Genomic DNA, 17007 nt, shown 5'->3' with positions numbered 1-17007 from the left:
GTCGCAGCTTGTGATGGCAGGCCGAATGCCACTGAGGAGGGCCGCCTCTGAGGCCCGAGAGGCTAGGCCATTGGAGCGAGCCAACCTGGTGGCCAGTTAAAAGCGAGGGAGAAAAAAAAAGGCCAGAGATCTAACTCTTTTCCACACTTCGATCCACGGTAGCAGTGGGAATTCTCCTTTTTGTAGACACCCCCCTCCACCCCGGTCGAATGATTTCATTTCTCGATCAAAGACCTGTCGAGGCCATGATTCGTCCACAAGCCAGCAGCTCGCGAATGAGAACACATAATGGTTTTCCTTCCTATGCCGCTCTGGCAAGGCCTCACATAAGGGCAAGACATCTCAGACATTGAACAAGTCGAGCACAATGTCGCCTTTGGCAATGAAAGATTTGCCTAACATTTGTTTGGCATAATGGGAGATGCTTGAGGATCTTCCGGGCTGGGCCGGCTTGCCCGGCTGGCAGATTAGTTGTCGACGGCGCGCCCTGTACTCAGTCAAGTTAGAGGATCACCGCCTGGGCGCGCCGCTCGGGCGCTGAGCCGACAGGGGAAAGGCAGCGCTGTCGGCACCGCGTGTGCGGCAGAGTGTTGGCCCGTCCGGACCGTCGCCTTGCAATAAACGCGTCCCCTAGATGCCGAAAACACAGCGTGTCATGGAGACGCGAAAACACTTTAACCAGCACTCGTAATGGAGGGGCCGGCGCTATTCAGCCCTGGTAGACAGGGTTTTCAGAAGCGATCCGGTGCTTCGGCGTGCCCAGAGGGAGAAGTTGAAAAATACAGATGACCGATGGCGCTGACAACGTCATCTGAAAGCCAGGGGTGTCCTGTTCAGGAGAGGGACCAGGGAGAGGCAATATCGACGTCTGCTATAGACCAGTTGCCAATCCGAGCGCGCTCCTCTGGGCAAGGAAGCCATGGCTTTTCGAAAGGAGGAAGGGGAGAAAGAATTGACGTGTCTTTTCTGTAATCAGGGTTGTCTCGTCGGGCAGACATCGTCCACCGGCTCCGGGTTCGTCGGTGATGAGCGGGACAGGGGAAAGAACCGCGGAGGAGAGGTCCGATATCGAGGCAAGTCGATGCCACGTTGTCCTCGGGCGTGTCGCTGACCCCGATACGATGGAGACGAGGCCATGGATGAATGGCAGAGAGAGAGAGAGAGAGAGAGAGTGCACGGCAGTTGCAGTAGCAAGTGAGTCGGGTGTTTTGTTGGCAGCACAGATGAAGCGAGAAAACACCTGGACCGTGGGAGTGGTGCTCATGACTTGTTTGAGTTGCGTTGACACTGTTGCGGCGTTTCGAAACGTGGTGCGCGCACAATCGGCTAGCGAGGCACGAGTTTGATAGCAGCTGCAGTAAAGGTTAATAGCACGACATGTCACACGGATGACCCTTCACTTGCCTCTGGCGACTCGACGTCGATTCCTCGAGATGGACAAGCTCAACTCAAGACGGACCAGGAGGCTGGCCGACGCTTTTCGGAGTCCACGAGGGGTTCGCGTGGAGGAGGCCAGTGGCAGGAAAAAGAAATGAGAGGAGGCCGTGTCTCAAATGCAAGTTGCCCGTCTTCGCCTGGCGTGCCCGCCATCCCATCTCTGGTGGTGGTTGTTCGGCAGCCGGTGCTTAATTAGAGAGAGACATGTGAGCGGGAAGGACCCGATCAATGGACATCATCTGGAATGGTGACCAGAATGACCGCGTTCGCAACTGGGATTGCCGGGCCGATGAGGCCCTTGACAGCTGGATACGGCGAAGATAGCGAAGGGGTTATCGTGTCGCCCGAAGTAAAAGCAAGCATCGTATGGGGCAGCTGGTTTGCAGTGCAGGGAATGATGGCGAGAGGTGCAGATGTTGAGGTTGAGGATGGGTTGATGGGAGGCCTGGAGGATTGGATGTGACGCGACGGTATGGCGGGAAGAGTATCGTGACGGGAATGAGTAGCTGCGAAAATGATTGATCTGGCGGCTGGTCGATGCTATAACGCAGTCTATGCATCTTTGACAGCGTCGACAGCGTCAATGTCGAGTGCAGGTTGCGTGCGCGCAGCAGTATCGTGAGTTGGCAACCAGGTGAGCAGGTGGTGATTTGGAGCCCCCTCGGAGCTTCTCAGTAAAGGAAGCCAAGCGAGTGGCAGCTGCGTGCGTACCTTTCCTCCCGTGCAGTGCCTTAGGAAAGAGCCGATAGGCCGACTCCCAGCTGCAGGGAAGGAGCCCCTCCCCCTTGGGCACGCCCCCTCCCCCCTCTCCTTCCGTGACGCCATTTCGCGTTCAGATCGGTACGTACCGGAGATGCCGCTGGAGCCACCCCTCGAGCTCAGGCAGAGTTGGGAAGGAGTCGATGTATTTAAACGAATACCAGCGAAAGTAATAAGGTGAGTTGGTATTCGCACATAATAAGTAGGTACCTGAGCAACTACGAATAAGTAGGGCAGGGCAGCAGCACTTTCTGGTTAGCGTGTCTCTCCCGCCCCCGTATGATCTGCCCGGAGGATTGCCCTACCCTCAAATGCCCTACCGTCTCTTTGGGCTGCTGCGAAATGAGCTTCGATGCACAACAACCTCTGCATTCTTGGGCGCGGTGACAAGCAAATGGAGGCTGGACCGTGATGGTCATGGACCGCCGCCGCATCCACGCCTGCGGAGAGCTGAGGGTTGGGGATTGGAGCAAGAAGACTGCGCAATATGGAGCCAGAGCCACAGCTTGAGCTACAGCTGCCAGCAGCAACAAGAAATCAATAAAAAGAGACAGCAACAAGGTTTTCAGGCAGACGGGGGACGCGAGGAGACGATGCCGGGATCCATGGGGGTGACCTGTGTGTGATGCTTGTCAGGACAGCAGCTCCATGCCACGCCAAGAGCGCACAGTCGCCGACGGACAACAGCGGCTTTGTTTTGACCTTTTTATGGGAATTGTCTTGCTGCCGGCTGGCTGGGTTGTGGTCTATCGGCCTGCCATCTGGGTCGGCAGGTAGTGTCCCATGTCCGTCTTTTGAGGAGCCCTGTCGAGTGAGGACGGGAGGGCGGGAGTGAGTGAGGCCATTTCCAAGAATACCTACCTTAGACAGGTAGTAAGGAAGGAAAGCAAGGCCAGGCCCGAGATGCACGAAATGCACGAAATGCATCTCCCTCCCTTCCTTCCTTCCAGGTTCTATTGGCAGCTGCCTGTCATCTTCCAATCGGCAGTCGTAGAATTGCGGGAAGGACATGTGCGGCAGGTACCACCTGGAGAGGGAGGAACACCCGCAGACCGTCTCTTTCTCTTCGTACCACCAGACGGGCTTGCGTTTTCACCTGCTCCCAAGACTGCACTTTCCTGCACCTGCCTGCATCTTCCTGTCATTAACCTGGATTGCCTGCCTGCCTCTCGCATCAGAGAACTAACCGGACGTTGGCACTTGCTTGACTCTGATCAGTGCTTCGCAAGTCGACCACCGGTTCCCGTATCCTGTGTATCCATTTCTTATCCGAAGATCTGTCTCAGAGCTCCCCCAAGATTCGGAAGCCTGAGGCCGTGACAAGGAGGGAGAAAAAAAAAAAAGCGACTGAGCAGTCCTTGGAGTCGGCTCGGCGCACGTACCTGACTGACCCAGGAACTCAGTCAGCCGCCATGCTGGACGTGGTCGCAGGCCGTCGTCTGCCGGCGTGGCCTTTAAAGATGCCGTGCCTTGCTCGGGTTGGTTTCGTTTCTTGACTGGCGCAGCCACTGTTCGCCCAGACTCGGATGCTCTGAACGCACGGCATCGACATCCACTGTCCACCACCAGGGCCCCACTCATTCGATGCGCCGTATCTTGGTTCTAATGCTTTTCTTTCGCATTTTCTTGGATGGCCATCTGCGCGCTATCTACAGCTGGTAAGGCGCGGCGCAAGGCGAGCAGGCAAAATGTACGTAAGGTACTCCGTACGCTCGATGTGCCCCACTTGGAGGCTCCGTCGCCGCGGAGTGTGCCTGTGTGTATTTGATCCGATGTACCTTACCGGGACCTTCTGCCTCGAGGTACCTTGGTCAGCATATACGGCGTACGTTTGGAATGGGCTTAAAGTGCAGAAACGTAGAGGCAGTGATTTGTTGTAGCTGCATCTCCGCGAGGATTCTATTGCATCTTTACGACATGCACGCTGCCTGCAATGTAGAGTTGAGGTGAGGAAGGAATGAGACGGGAAATGGATATCAGCTATGGAAGTAAGGTACCTTAACCAACGCATCTCTAAAAAGAAGGAAGTAGCCTCAACGCACTGCAAGGAAGGCAGGTACCTTTCCGCCCTCCTCGCCGGGGGCATGTGCCTACCTACCCACCTACCTTGTCTGGGAGGTCTCTCCCTCCCTTCCACACCAGTGAACGAACAGACTCACACCACCCACCATACTCATACTCCAGTACCTGCCTGCCTGCCCTGCCTGCGCTGGCTGGGTCTGCTCCTTCTCACCCGACGCCAGTGCCAGATCCAAAGAGTAAGAAGTCACGAATCACACGCCCCCCCTAAAAAAGTTCAGGTCGCGCCTTCCCTAGGACTTTCCCTGTGCTGCTGCGGGCAAGTAGTGTGGCCCTTTCCCCTTCCCTTTGGCTTTCCCCATCCGCACACTCCATGGCCAGTCCCGGTGCTGGTAGGTGCAGCCCAGTCCTGTCCAGTAGAGTAGGTACCTGCCTGCACAGCGCCGCCGCGCCCATCGCCAGAACCCGGTCTGTCTTCTTCTCTAGCTTTCCCTCCCTCCTTCTCCATTACTCTTACCTCCTCCCCATCCCACTTCCATCATTCTTCTCCTTCTTCCCCTTTTCCTTTAGAGTTGCACCTCTCTGCCCTCTTGCTGCTGTCTCTCTGCCTGTCTGCGCGTCGTCTGCCTGATCTCTCGTCTGCTGCTCTGCGTTGTGCTGCGGTTTTTGCAAAAAACGAAGCATCCTTTTCAGCGATTGTCTTGGTTGCAAAAGTCGTGCCTCTGCCACTGCTTTTTTACTACCCTGACCGGCCTCACGTCACCACTGACTGAGCGAGATCCACGTCCACGGCCCTCACAGCTACGGAAAAAAAAAATCTCTGCGCGCAAGTTCCTTGTCGGTTTCTCCCCTCGCCGTTTAACCCCCGAAAAATCTTCACAAGAGAAAAATCACTCTTCAGTAATCCTCCCCCCATACCCTCTTTCTCTTTCCCCTCCCCTTACGAGTCGCACGACGTTTCTCCTGGTTATCCGGAAAAAGAGTCTTTTTGTTGGCGCCCAAAAGTAAGTCCACCTCTCCGTCTTCCTTTGTCCCTCCTCCTATTCGACAATTCCCCCCTTCGCGTCGTCGCAGTCGCAATCGCAGTCGCAAAGATCGACCTCGAGCCCGATTTTCCCGTCTTCGGCATCTTCGGCAATCCTTTGCTCGAGGCACTCGATGCCGTATGCTTCGAATTGGCAGAGCCACACCCGACAGTGGCCGGGCCCGACTTTGGACTGCAGTCTCGGGCGCATCGAACGACCCCTCCATGCGTCGTGGATCATCCTGGGTGTTGGCTGTCGATCGTCCAACCAACGTCGACTCCATTCGAGCTGAACATCGCGACCTGAATGGCATTGCCCGGCGGATGCAATGCCTACGGCGACGTAACTCGATGCCTCTCCCTCGCAGGCCATGGCCACGTCGCCTATGTACCCCGCTCACGATCCGCCCACCACGCCTTTGTACCTCGCCTACCCGCCTTAGAGCAGCATTATTCAGCTATGCGTAATGGAGGATGACCATCTGACAGCTGTCATCTCGACCCCAACGATTGATACGGCGTGGCGGGAGTTACAGATGTTGGACGGCACTATGCTGCCGCAAAATATCGAGAAAAGCGCAAGGCACCGTCATGAGTCACTACGAAAGCTCGAGCTGCCATGCAACTGCTGCAAACGGATGGAAAGCTGTGGTCGCGTCTCTCGATTACTTGCCGACGTACGATGTGCTGGCCCTGCCGGAGATCAATGTCTTCGGCGTGTCTCACTGCGGCAGAAAATATTTACAACCACCACGACCAGTACGAGCCAACCGAGACGCGCATGCGGCAAGCGCAATCGCGAGAATGCATTGGAATGGGCAATGCCTTCATGGCAGCTGCCTACGTGCGGGTCGATGCTGCCAGCGACCGGCGTGGCTGCTTGGTGGGCGAGCCGCACGCAGGGCTCGGCTTGAGCTTGCTGCATGATCAGCCCTGTGGCTGAACACCCGACCCGAGCCTGCCAATTTTCGTGGCTCATGACTATCGAATGCGACTGCGACTGCCGACTGACTGCCCGCGACGCGCTGACTACACACGACCGACAGGTGATGCTGACCGTAATCGCAGGTTCCCATTTCGGATCCTTCCTTTGGCCCATTTCTGGATCTTCGGTGAAAGGTTACGTTTAGCCACGGCATCTCTTGGTTTCCGGTACCCGGCGCAAGTCTAGGAGATCCAAAAGTCGAATTCGAAGCATCGCTCGGGCTTGTTCTTAATCGGCGGCTGTAGCATTTTTGGCACGAATACCCCGAGACATCTCGATCTTTCGTTTTTCTACGGGGCGTGCTGGCGTCTGAGAGAATCGACTTTTCACAAAGTGCTTTTCGGAGTATCGGTTTTGCGTCTGAATACAGTTCATTCTGTTCGATTCTCAAAACTACCCCAATCTATTGAAGGAAGACGGCAACACTGCTTGAATTCCTCGTAACGACTTATCATTCCAATCCACGAATTGTAGGTCAGCCAACCCGCAGCTAAGGGCGACACGGACAGCTTTGACTGACCTTTTTGCTACCAGTTTCGAACGACTTCACCATGGACGGTCTCGCGTACAACCCCGCTCAGGGCAACGGTGCACCTCCCCCCAACGCCAACGGCGACGGCTTCGGCACCCCGGTCTCTGGTGGCATGCCCTTCCCCGGCAACAACGGATCTGGAGAGATCCCCGGTGGTCAGGCTCCCATCCAGGGCGACGCGAATAAGAACACTCTCTGGATGGGCGAGCTCGAGCCCTGGATGGACGAGAACTTCATTAAGGGCGTCTTTCTCACTGCCACTGGAGAGCCTGTTAACGTCAAGGTTATCCGCGACAAGACGTCTGGCAACGCTGGATACTGCTTCGTCGAGTTCACGTCCAGCGATGCGGCCAGCAAGGCTCTTCAATTGAATGGAACTCCCGTTCCCAACTCCAACCGCGCCTTCAAGCTCAACTGGGCGTCCGGCGGCGGTATCAACGACCGTCGCGACGACCGCGGTCCTGAGTACTCGATCTTCGTCGGCGACCTCGGCCCCGAGGTCAACGAATACGTTCTTGTGTCCCTCTTCCAGGCGCGCTTCCCCTCTTGCAAGTCTGCTAAGATCATGACGGATGCCATGTCGGGACAGTCGCGCGGATACGGATTCGTCCGCTTCACGGATGAGCAGGACCAGCAGCGCGCTCTTGTGGAGATGCAGGGAGTTTACTGCGGCAACCGCCCCATGCGTATCTCGACTGCCACCCCCAAGAACCGCAACCACGGTCCCTACCAGCACCACGGCAACCAGATGATGGCTCCTGGTCTGCCTCCTCACCAGCAAGGATTCTACGGCGTTCCTTCTCCTGCCCAGTACGGCGGTGCTTACGGAGCCCCCTACAACCCCCCTGGCCAGCAGATGAACCAGTTCACTGACCCCAACAACACCACCGTCTTTGTCGGTGGCCTGTCCGGCTACGTCACTGAGGACGAGCTCCGAAGCTTCTTCCAGGGCTTTGGCGAGATCACCTACGTCAAGATCCCTCCCGGAAAGGGCTGCGGTTTCGTTCAGTTCGTCCACCGCCACGCTGCTGAGATGGCCATCAACCAGATGCAGGGATACCCTATCGGAAACTCCCGCGTTCGTCTGAGCTGGGGCCGTAGCCAGAACAACTCTGGCGTCGGCACTCCCTACCGCCCTGCCCCTCCCCCGCCCCACTACTTCGCTCCCGCCCCCGGCCCCGGTGCCTACGGCCCTGCCCACTTCGGTGCTCCTGGCCCTCACGGACCCCCGGGACCCCAGGGCCCTCCTGGTGCCCCTCCTCAGGTATGACGAACCCCAAAGGTCATTTGCTGTGTTATGTTTCTAATCAAGTGCTGCAGTAGAGTGACGGTCTGATGGGCCTTTAGAGCGGCCTCATTCCTACCATCGACGTCCTTATGGCCGCGGGAAAGAAAGCGAAACACCTCTCATGACTGTCTTGTTGCTTACACTCGAACTTCTTTCGTCGTTTTCGTTCATCCCACCGCCTTGGAACTTTTACGCTGCACGATGGATACCTGGGCGAATGACACATTTCTTTGGACTTTTGATCTTAGGCATACGGTTAGCGGACACGACTGTCAGACGTCACGAGAACGACCAATGCATGCTTGCTTTGCGGCTTTAGTTATCTCTGGACATCTGGGCTTGTCTCGAGAATCATCGTCTCGATGGGCTCCCCGGGCCCGGTTGCCCCTTCTGTTTGTCTACCACACACGGCACTCGCCCCCAACAGAGATTTCCTAGCTTTTTTTCAGTTTGCTTGCACGTTGTCTGTTTTGCGTACTTGTGACACTTCCTGCGCGTGACTGTAGCCTGTCTGCCATCGTTCGTTCTTTGCTCCTGTCGTCGCAGTACAATACCCCCTCTTTCATTAGGGCATGTTGCGCTTTAAAGCCCTCTTGTTTTAACAATTTTGCTTTTCCCTTCGTTTACTTTGAGAGGGACGGCGGCCTGGCGTTTTACAGCTGGCAACACAAAGACGGACTGTGGACTGGGTGTTCAAAAATAACAGTGTGAGGTTGGCGTGGCTGGCTACACGGGTGGGATCAAAAATTGGGACGGTCTGGCGGGTGTACCACGACATTGGCGTTGGGGCGGGTGTGAAGGGAATGAGGGCTCTGACCCTGAATAGAGAAATAAGATTGATGATTTGAGGTTCACGAGGCGTTTCGTTCCTGGTTTGTGACTTACTTCCGTGTTATCGCGGGTACGACTTTAGGGGTGGTGTTCGTTGTTGAACCGAGTTTCGCTTCGTCCTTTTCTCTGAAGTTATGTCCCCTGAACGTATGGAAACCAGGACAGGTGAGATGCGCAGCGTTTGAGCCAGTTTCCTTAGCTGATCGCTTTTTTCGTTGAAGGAAAGGTGCCAAACTAGGGACGACGAACAATTGTGACGTGCTATCCAGATACCCCGACATCTTGTTTCTGGCCGTCGCTGGGTATGGTTTCGATCGGATACTGTCGATCGTCAGTCGGCATGGCAACATGAGATATTTCTGGATTCTTTGAAGCTTCACCTGAGAAACTCGCAGGGTAGGGAAGAAGAGAGCGCAGTCGTTCGTCGAATCGGCCCGGTTGGAGGCGAGAGGCCCAGTAGGCTGGGTTGACCAAGCCGATGCGCGAACTCGGATCTTTCCGAGGCCTTCGTGGTTTTCCCGGACAGAGATCATCGTCGGTCGTTGCTGGATCTTGGGCTAATACAATAGCTTTGTTCGCCGTATCGCCAGACGCTATCGTGGGAAAGAATGTTAACAGTTGTCATGCCATGCTCCGGAGGCCCGGACGATGCGTTCCACCTGATATCGGACCGAAGCATGGACCCAGTGAACGGGAAGCAGTCTCTGAAGAAGAAGAATTCCTGGTTTGGGCAAGTCTTGAGAACATGCATTGTCTTCGCGCCGTGGACTAGACAAGCAATGCCGGAGCCGTTGGTTGTCAAAAACGAGGCCAGCCGGGCGAGGAGAAAATCTCCCCATACTCACGGGGGCAGGGGGCAAGCTTTTTGTTTCGTCCGAGCTGGACGCCAAAAGGGAACGAAGAAAAAGCCCGTGTGGTGAGGCGATGTTTATATATCCGTGATCTTATCTGGGGAGCTTGGGCGCTTTTGGGGTTGCTGGGACGGCGGGCTTCGGATGGTTTTTTTGATTTTTTGATCTGGGGGGACAAGGATGGTTCAGGGGTTAGGTAGCATCAGGGGAAAGCTGTCGCGGGGAAGCTTGTTTCTTCTTTTTTTCGCTTGTTGAGGAAGACGTGAGGAAAGGGGAAACGCAAGGTTGGGGAAGATGAAGAAGGGAGCCGTTGATGTCGAGGTAGTTCATTGTTCCTTTGTTCAACCTGAAGATTAGCCGCGAAGTCTGCTTGGCGGCCGGTTGTGGCGCTTCGACCAAGCTTAACTTCGAGTCAACGACGTCTTACAAACAAAAGGGCAATCCGACTCTCCCATCTCAAAGTCTACTACCACAGAAGCAACAGCAGCAGCAGAACGTCACAAACGCTCCGGCTGGCGCCCCCAAAAGGGGAGAACCATGCGAGAATAGAACGAACGAACGACGGGCGGCCCTTGGACGGGAGGCGACGCCTCGGCTTGGTCCCACGCTAGACTAGCCGCCATCTCCTAATACAGCAACACGAGCACAACACTACCGAACTCTATGACCCAATACGACGTGCAATAACACCGAAGATCTCTCTGTGGTTGCCATTCGCTCCCCCGCGCCGTAAAGATCTTTTTGCCATGGGGAATGCTTAGCTTGGGGATCGGCGCGACTAGGCTCTAGCAGGAGAGCGTTTGCTTGCACACTCTTTGAAGATGTCGAGCTAGATTTGTTCAGAGGAGGGGCTTGGGTTAGACTGGCGGAAGGCCGGCGGGAGGGCGCTTGACCTTCGCATGCTCCCCTCAACTCCTCGAAAGACGTTTGTGGCGCACGGCAACGGCTTTTTTTGTCTTTGCTTCATCAACATCAACACGGAATCCTGAATCCTGTCGTGAGCGAAGGAAGGATATAAGCATCCAGTTGATCCGGCGTCAAGAGAGAGAGAAAGGTTCTTCATCCAACTCACAGGCTTCATCTCAAGACTTACCCTCTCTTTCCTAGCACTTCATCTTTGTCTCCCCATCTCTGTCTCTCTTTTCTAACTACTAACCCAGTCAACATTCACTGCAGTCTTTCTCTCTTTAAAAACAACAAGAACAAATATTTAAAAATGCGTTCTCCGGTTCAGCAAGCCGCGCTTCTCGCGATCCTTCTCCAATCCACCGACGCCGCGCCCGCCGGCCTCCTCGACTCCCTCACCGGCGTCACCCAGCTCCTCTCCCTCCCGACCAACTACGTCCAATCCCTCTCCGGCATCCTGGGTACGAACCCCACCGCCGGCCTCAACGTACTCAACGCGAACGACCTCCAGACCAAGCTCGGCGCCATCTGGGGCTCCAAGTCCGGCGGCTCCACCGACTTCTACGGCAACATCCAGAAGCAGATCGGTCAGGGCATCGTCCCCGCCGGCCTCCTCTCCGGCTTCCAGGGCATCCTCAGCAGCGGCGGTCTCCTTGGCGGCAGCGGCCTCCTCGGCCTCGGCAGCGCCGACCTCACCTCCATCGTGAACAAGCTCGTCGGGCCCCTCACCCCGCTCGACTCGACCAACAACCTCAACCCCCTCAACCCGGCCAGGCCCATCTACCCCAAGAAGGACGCCGCCGACGCGCCCTACTCCCTCACCGAGCAGCAGCTCCGCCAGGCCATCTACATCCCCAAGTCCTTCACCTACGGCCAGAAGCCCCCCGTCATCTTCGTCCCGGGCACCGGCACCTACGCCAACGAGGCCTTCGGCGGCAACCTCCTCAAGCTCCTCACCGGCGTCCCCTACGCCGACCCCGTGCTCCTCAACGTCCCCGGCGCGCTCCTCGGCGACGCCCAGGTCAACTCCGAGTACGTCGCCTACGCGACCAACTACATCAACGGCATCACCGGCAAGAACGCCAGCATCGTCTCCTGGTCTCAGGGCGGCCTCGACACGCAGTGGGCCTTCACCTTCTGGCCGTCCACCCGCGCCGTCGTCTCCAACTTCCTCCCCGTCTCGCCCGACTTCCACGGCACCGTGCTCGCCAACGTGCTCTGCCTCTCCCCCGGCGCCGGCGCGCTCAACGCCCCCTGCGACCCGTCCGTCATCCAGCAGGAGTACACCTCCAACTTCGTGACCACGCTCCGCGCCAAGGGCGGTGCTGACGCGTACGTGCCGACCACGACGTTCTACTCCGCGCTGCTGGACGAGGTCGTCGAGCCGCAGCAGGGCACCGCCGCCTCCGCGTACATCACTGACGCGCGCCGGGTTGGAGTTACGAATGTTGAGGTGCAGAAGGTCTGCGCCGGCCGCCCTGCTGGTGGTGTTTACGGACACGCGACGACGCTCTTGAACCCCCTCACTGCTGCGCTGGTCAAGGACGCGCTGATGAATGGCAGCGGCCCTGCGCAGATTGGCCGGATCAACCTGAACGATGTGTGCAAGGACATCATCGCCCCCGGGCTGAACGTCGAGGACGGTGTTGCTACCGCCGGATCGATTGTGGCTGCCGGTGTGCGGTTGTTGGCCTACCTGCCCAAGTTGATTGGCGAGCCGGCTTTGATGGGTTATGCTCGTGCCTAAGTTAGGGGCCGAGACGGAGTTTGGGGGTTGAGTGTTGGGTAGTGGTGTGGTTGGGGAACGGGTAATGGTGATTTTTGGAGTTCGAAGGGAGCGAGCATGGGGTGTGTATTCTTCATAAAGACAGCTTATAATATGTTTCAACGTTATAGAAAGTCAACTATTTACCTCACGTGTCTGAGTTTCAACCTCTGCTAAATATGACGCCCAGTGTAGTGAGCAAGACGCAACTGTCGGCAGATGGATGAACATTGTCTGCGGGTAAGTTATTAGTTTGAAGACACCATTCCCAGATACGTTCCGTCAGAATGCTTAACTACTGTTACGACTTGCCTCTTTGCTTGAACTTCATCCTTTAATGCTAATCTGTCTCCAGGAGATGCTAGGGGTTTGAAACACTTGACGCTATCGAAGTCATCCAGCCCAACAAGTTCGCAATATACGGACTACGAACTCTGATAAAACCGATATTCTCGTGGCATAGGGTCTCTGATAGCCACAAACCTTCATAGTAGGTATTGTCCCCCGGAGCTACAGCCCATTAAGACCCCTAGGTAGCCTCTCTCTCGTGACCGCGTGTCTGATCACGTCAGTACGTAATGTTGCGCAGGGTGGAGCAGAGTCTTATTTTCCAGATGCGCGGTAGACTTGACAGTTGAAAACTGGTACAGAGCAGCAATCCAAGGTCTGTATAATCGCCTTCCTAGCACTACTGTTCCTAGCCTCGTCTCAGCTAACGTATGTCCCCACGTTAGGTCTGCGCCTTGCGCCTTGCATCTAGTGCAACAAGGCTACCATGATCTCGGACTGACCGGTCGCCGCGGTCATCAGAGACCCTTGCTCGTTTCAATAGAGCCTTGACTATCGCGATGGCGCCTCTCCATCCGAGTATCTCGGACTGAGCCGAGATCTGCGCTGATCCCGTTAATTGACAGGACCAATAACAACCAATCAAACGCTATAATGCGATACGACAACCGATTTTGAGTTCAACCCTCAAACTTGGATCAGTTGATAAAGGGGGGCCGGTCGACTATTTTGGGATTGGGAGTTTGGGTTGTCAACTGGCATATGCCATTTGATACTGACTCAAAAGCATGTCTTCCCATTCTATTTAACGGAGGGATGCAGACGAACTATTCAGCTGCAGGTATCCGGTCACCATTCCCAAATCTTTCTGCTTTCTTCGATATCTGCCCCGATCTATCTTCAGTCAACACCATGAAATCCACTCTGATTGCAGTTGCCCTGGCACAAGCCGCGTGAGTTCTTGCTTTGAAAGCTTTCCTACAATTGTAAAGTAAACGGGAGCTTACTGAATGGACCCAACCCTAGCATTGTGCTTGGTGCTGTCATCCAAGGGTACTCGTGCGTCATCAACGGCAACGTCAATACCTCGGACAACATCTGCGTCGCAGCTGCCGGAACACCTCTCCCTGAGTCACCGGGGACTGTAAGTCGTCGACATATTGCGTATTATTGCAAGAACAGCTGATTGCTAACGAACGAAAGTGCTGCTTTGACGAGTCGGCCAGGGCGGCGAGCTTCGAGCAGGGATGCGCTGACAACGGCGGGAAGGCCAACTCCTTGGGCCCCTGTGCGAGATCATGACCTGGTGATGCTTAGACCGGCGGCGTAGATGGTCAGGACGGTGGTGAATGGTTAGAGGGATTGTTTCTTTGCTGGTGGTGGATAGCGGTGTTGTGCTGGTAGAATCATACCGCCAAGTTGGGTGATAGAATGCTGTGAATACAGGCCTTTAGTAGTTGTCGACTCGAATGATAAGATTTCTCCTAACCTTGCGTAAAGACCTCCTATCTTTAATAGGTAGATTCATAACGCCAGAACAACACCTAGGTAGGAGTTTAGATCCATGGATGTGATCTTTTGGGGTTTGAAGGACCTGGTTTTAAATGACTACGCTGCCACTGTCAATTTAATGTTTTTGTTTAACAGTAACTCTGACTAGCGGTTTATGAAAGTTATGAGCATGGAAGGCTTTTCTTTTGCTGAAAAACACGAATTATATCCTAATACTGAGGGTAACACGTTCATATGAATAATCAGCAGCTAGCTGTCCGAATTATAATGAATTACGAGAGTTGGCTCAGCAGCTGATATTACTTGACCCGTCCGTTTGCCGTGCGGAGGAGAAAATGACGACCAGCAGACAAATGTCAGGCAACGCACCCACCCGGAAATATGGCAGATACTTGTTCATCCCCCCAGTAACCCGAGCCTCGGTCGGAAAACAATTCAAGCAGGTGGTCCAGGACAACACAGAAGCAACTGCTGTTTCATGTGTCATGCTACTAGTTTGCCTTCTCTGAGAGCGCCTGACGGTCCACTTTGCCATCCGAAGTGGTCGGCAAAGCGCTCATGATGACTATATCCTCGGGTACCGACTCCATAGGAAGCTGATCTTCCAGAGTTTCGAAGAGCTGTCGTTGGATCGTTTGCCTGGCCTGCTGCTGAAGTGGCTGATTACTGAAAGCGGTGGGCTCTCGACCCTGATGATCAGTCGGGAAGCGCCAGAGAGCTTTGTCCCTGACACCATCACTACCAGCTACGGTGTCGGATGGACGGTAGAAGACGGCGTCGAGGCCACCGCGCTGTGAGAACTGCCTCGCCCAGCTAGATGCAACTTGATATCCGGCTTCTTGAGCGATGTTTCCCAGGTCTAGAGCCGAGAGAGAGGGGGGCTCTTGGCTGGTCTGACGGACGGACGCGAGCCACGCAGAATCATCATCCGCGTTTTCTTCGTGCCTTTTTCCGTCCGCGAGCGCGTCGAGACAGTGCCTCTCAAAGGCAGTCTTGCTGTAGGGAATGTTGCTCACGGCCATGATGTCTGGGTTTTCGGTGATCAGACGATGCGAGAGGGTTGCAAGATCCAGTCCTTGATCCACGAAGTTAATCCATTCGTCACCGGCGACTTCCCGAATGTTGCTAGTAAGGTGCTGCTGCTGTTCTCCGCTCTGTTGGCTTCCACTCGCAATGTAAAGGACCGCAGCGTAGCGATAGCAGCTCAACTCGTTGGTGGCCTTCATCTTTTTCGGGATGATGCAGACATGCTCAATGAGGCCTGGAAACCGGTCAGGCAGGCTGGTGAAGAATGCTGGGTCAACCAAGAATTCAATCTCGGCTTGCTCCAACTCCGAGATCTTTTCGCGAAGAGCGCCCTTGCTTGCCTTTCCGCCCGTGGCGTGAAGTGCCTTGGTGACCAGGAACTCCTTCTGAAGAGCAAACGATCGGATATCCCCAAACACAACTGTCTGAACGGAGCCGAATTTTAGGATGCCCTCAACCACCTCTAGAAAGTAGGTCTGGCTAGGGAAATACTGGGCAACCGAGTTGATGACGACCAAGTCGGGGGAGGGCGACCCCAGTAAATGAAAGTCGGTTGCTGTGCCTTCGTACACATGCACCTTGTCTGCGAGTTCAGGGATCGATTGAGCCGTCGCTGAGACGAAGTCGACGGCCTTACGGGATGGCTCAATACCATGATAGGAACGTATGTGGCGCGCGAGACTGAAGAGAATCATGCCGGAGCCGGTTCCGAGTTCGACAACGTTGACGGGACGGTCGCGAATGCTGTGCGTGACCACCATATCGATGGTATCGTCCAGCCACTCGTTCATGTCCGTCTTGTCCAGCAAGCTGCCATCGTAGGCCGAGATCCAGCCGGTGAAGTCGCGCCCGACAGATTCCCGCCGCGCTTCGTCGTCGATGGTGGCGTAAACGCGCCGGTCAAAGACCGACTCCCACAGCTGCACTTGCTCCGCTTCGAAGTCATCGCCGGACTGGCCCAGGGTTCGGATCTGGTTCTCGAGGGCTTGGTCGTGCAGCGTCACAAAGCCCACCAGCATATCTTCCCCGTATTTCTGTACAGATAACACGGCCGCGTCTTTGACAGACTCATGACTGCGCAAGAGCTGCTCGATGGCATGGATGTCTTCAGCTTCCAGGGTATCCATAATTTTCAACAAGGGGTACGGCAAGTAGTGGGTAACGAAAGGTGGCTGGTCTTTTGCCAAAGAAAATGATGGAGCGAGGTGAGCGCAAGCAATCTTTCGTTTTGAGGTTTTCTAATCTGATGTTGAGATTCTTGTAACCGCAACTTTGCTATGCACCTCGATAATCCGTTTGTGACATGTTCGGACATTGCCCCCATGAATATTTCTATGGGGCTGGTGTTCCACGTCATTTTTGATGCATGTCAGCAGGACGGAGGTCGGGTCACGTTGAAACCCTGCGTTGACTATTTGTATCATCTCCCTCCTAACCTTTTTCATACGTTCGTATAGGTAACAGGCTACCGCCTGCGGGCATACCTTGTTTGCATTTGTGGCTCTGTTACGGATACATGGTGTGGACTCACCTTCTGCAGTTCCCGGAACCCATGTCGGGTGCGCCAACTTCGACTACGAATACAACGCTGTTTTGATCTTTTGTTCAGAAATCAGACGGTTCCCATATTGGCCGACCCCCGAAAGTCCCTGGTTTAGAGGCATCTCTGACCAGGTTCTATGCCCCATATTTTCGGAATTCTAGCCAGAATAGCAAGAACCATGGGAAACAAAAGAACTTGGCATGGGAGAGCAACCCGAGTTGACAGGGACTCCTCGCACGTC

The 17007-nt window shown here is 55.2% G+C and overlaps 5 protein-coding genes across 5 annotated transcripts; 4 read left to right on the top strand and 1 right to left on the bottom strand.

Annotated features, from left to right (window-relative positions):
* Window positions 1-5830: 5830 nt before the first annotated feature.
* Window positions 5831-6355, top strand: CGGC5_v000340 (uncharacterized protein; the record flags this gene model as incomplete). Its single annotated transcript, XM_066150662.1, has 2 exons — window positions 5831-5998; window positions 6308-6355. The coding sequence occupies 2 exons, from the start codon at window positions 5831-5833 to the stop codon at window positions 6353-6355; spliced, it is 216 nt and encodes a 71-aa protein (XP_066009768.1).
* A 420-nt stretch (window positions 6356-6775) lies between these two features.
* Window positions 6776-8103, top strand: CGGC5_v000339 (putative RNA-binding protein; the record flags this gene model as incomplete). Its single annotated transcript, XM_032036926.1, has 2 exons — window positions 6776-8020; window positions 8077-8079. 2 exons carry the CDS (start codon window positions 6776-6778, stop codon window positions 8077-8079), a joined length of 1248 nt encoding a protein of 415 aa, XP_031884291.1.
* Window positions 8104-10942: 2839 nt separating this feature from the next.
* On the top strand, window positions 10943-12379 carry LIPB-1 (Lipase B; the record flags this gene model as incomplete). The annotated part of the gene is made up of 1 exon (XM_032036922.1): window positions 10943-12379. One exon carries the CDS (start codon window positions 10943-10945, stop codon window positions 12377-12379), a length of 1437 nt encoding a protein of 478 aa, XP_031884121.1.
* Window positions 12380-13597: 1218 nt separating this feature from the next.
* On the top strand, window positions 13598-13987 carry CGGC5_v000337 (uncharacterized protein; the record flags this gene model as incomplete). Its single annotated transcript, XM_032036921.1, has 3 exons — window positions 13598-13638; window positions 13712-13829; window positions 13889-13987. The coding sequence occupies 3 exons, from the start codon at window positions 13598-13600 to the stop codon at window positions 13985-13987; spliced, it is 258 nt and encodes an 85-aa protein (XP_031884127.1).
* Window positions 13988-14688: 701 nt separating this feature from the next.
* On the bottom strand, window positions 14689-16350 carry dtxS1-1 (Nonribosomal peptide synthetase dtxS1; the record flags this gene model as incomplete). The annotated part of the gene is made up of 1 exon (XM_032036919.1): window positions 14689-16350. One exon carries the CDS (start codon window positions 16348-16350, stop codon window positions 14689-14691), a length of 1662 nt encoding a protein of 553 aa, XP_031884128.1.
* Between the last annotated feature and the right edge of the window lie 657 nt (window positions 16351-17007).

The sequence above is a fragment of the Colletotrichum fructicola genome (genome assembly GCF_000319635.2).
Source record: "Colletotrichum fructicola Nara gc5 chromosome Unknown KSG_Nara_v1_contig01, whole genome shotgun sequence".
Lineage (NCBI taxonomy): Eukaryota > Fungi > Ascomycota > Sordariomycetes > Glomerellales > Glomerellaceae > Colletotrichum > Colletotrichum fructicola.
The sequence above is the reverse complement of the archived record's forward strand: the minus strand, read 5'-3'. Positions and strand labels throughout refer to the sequence as shown.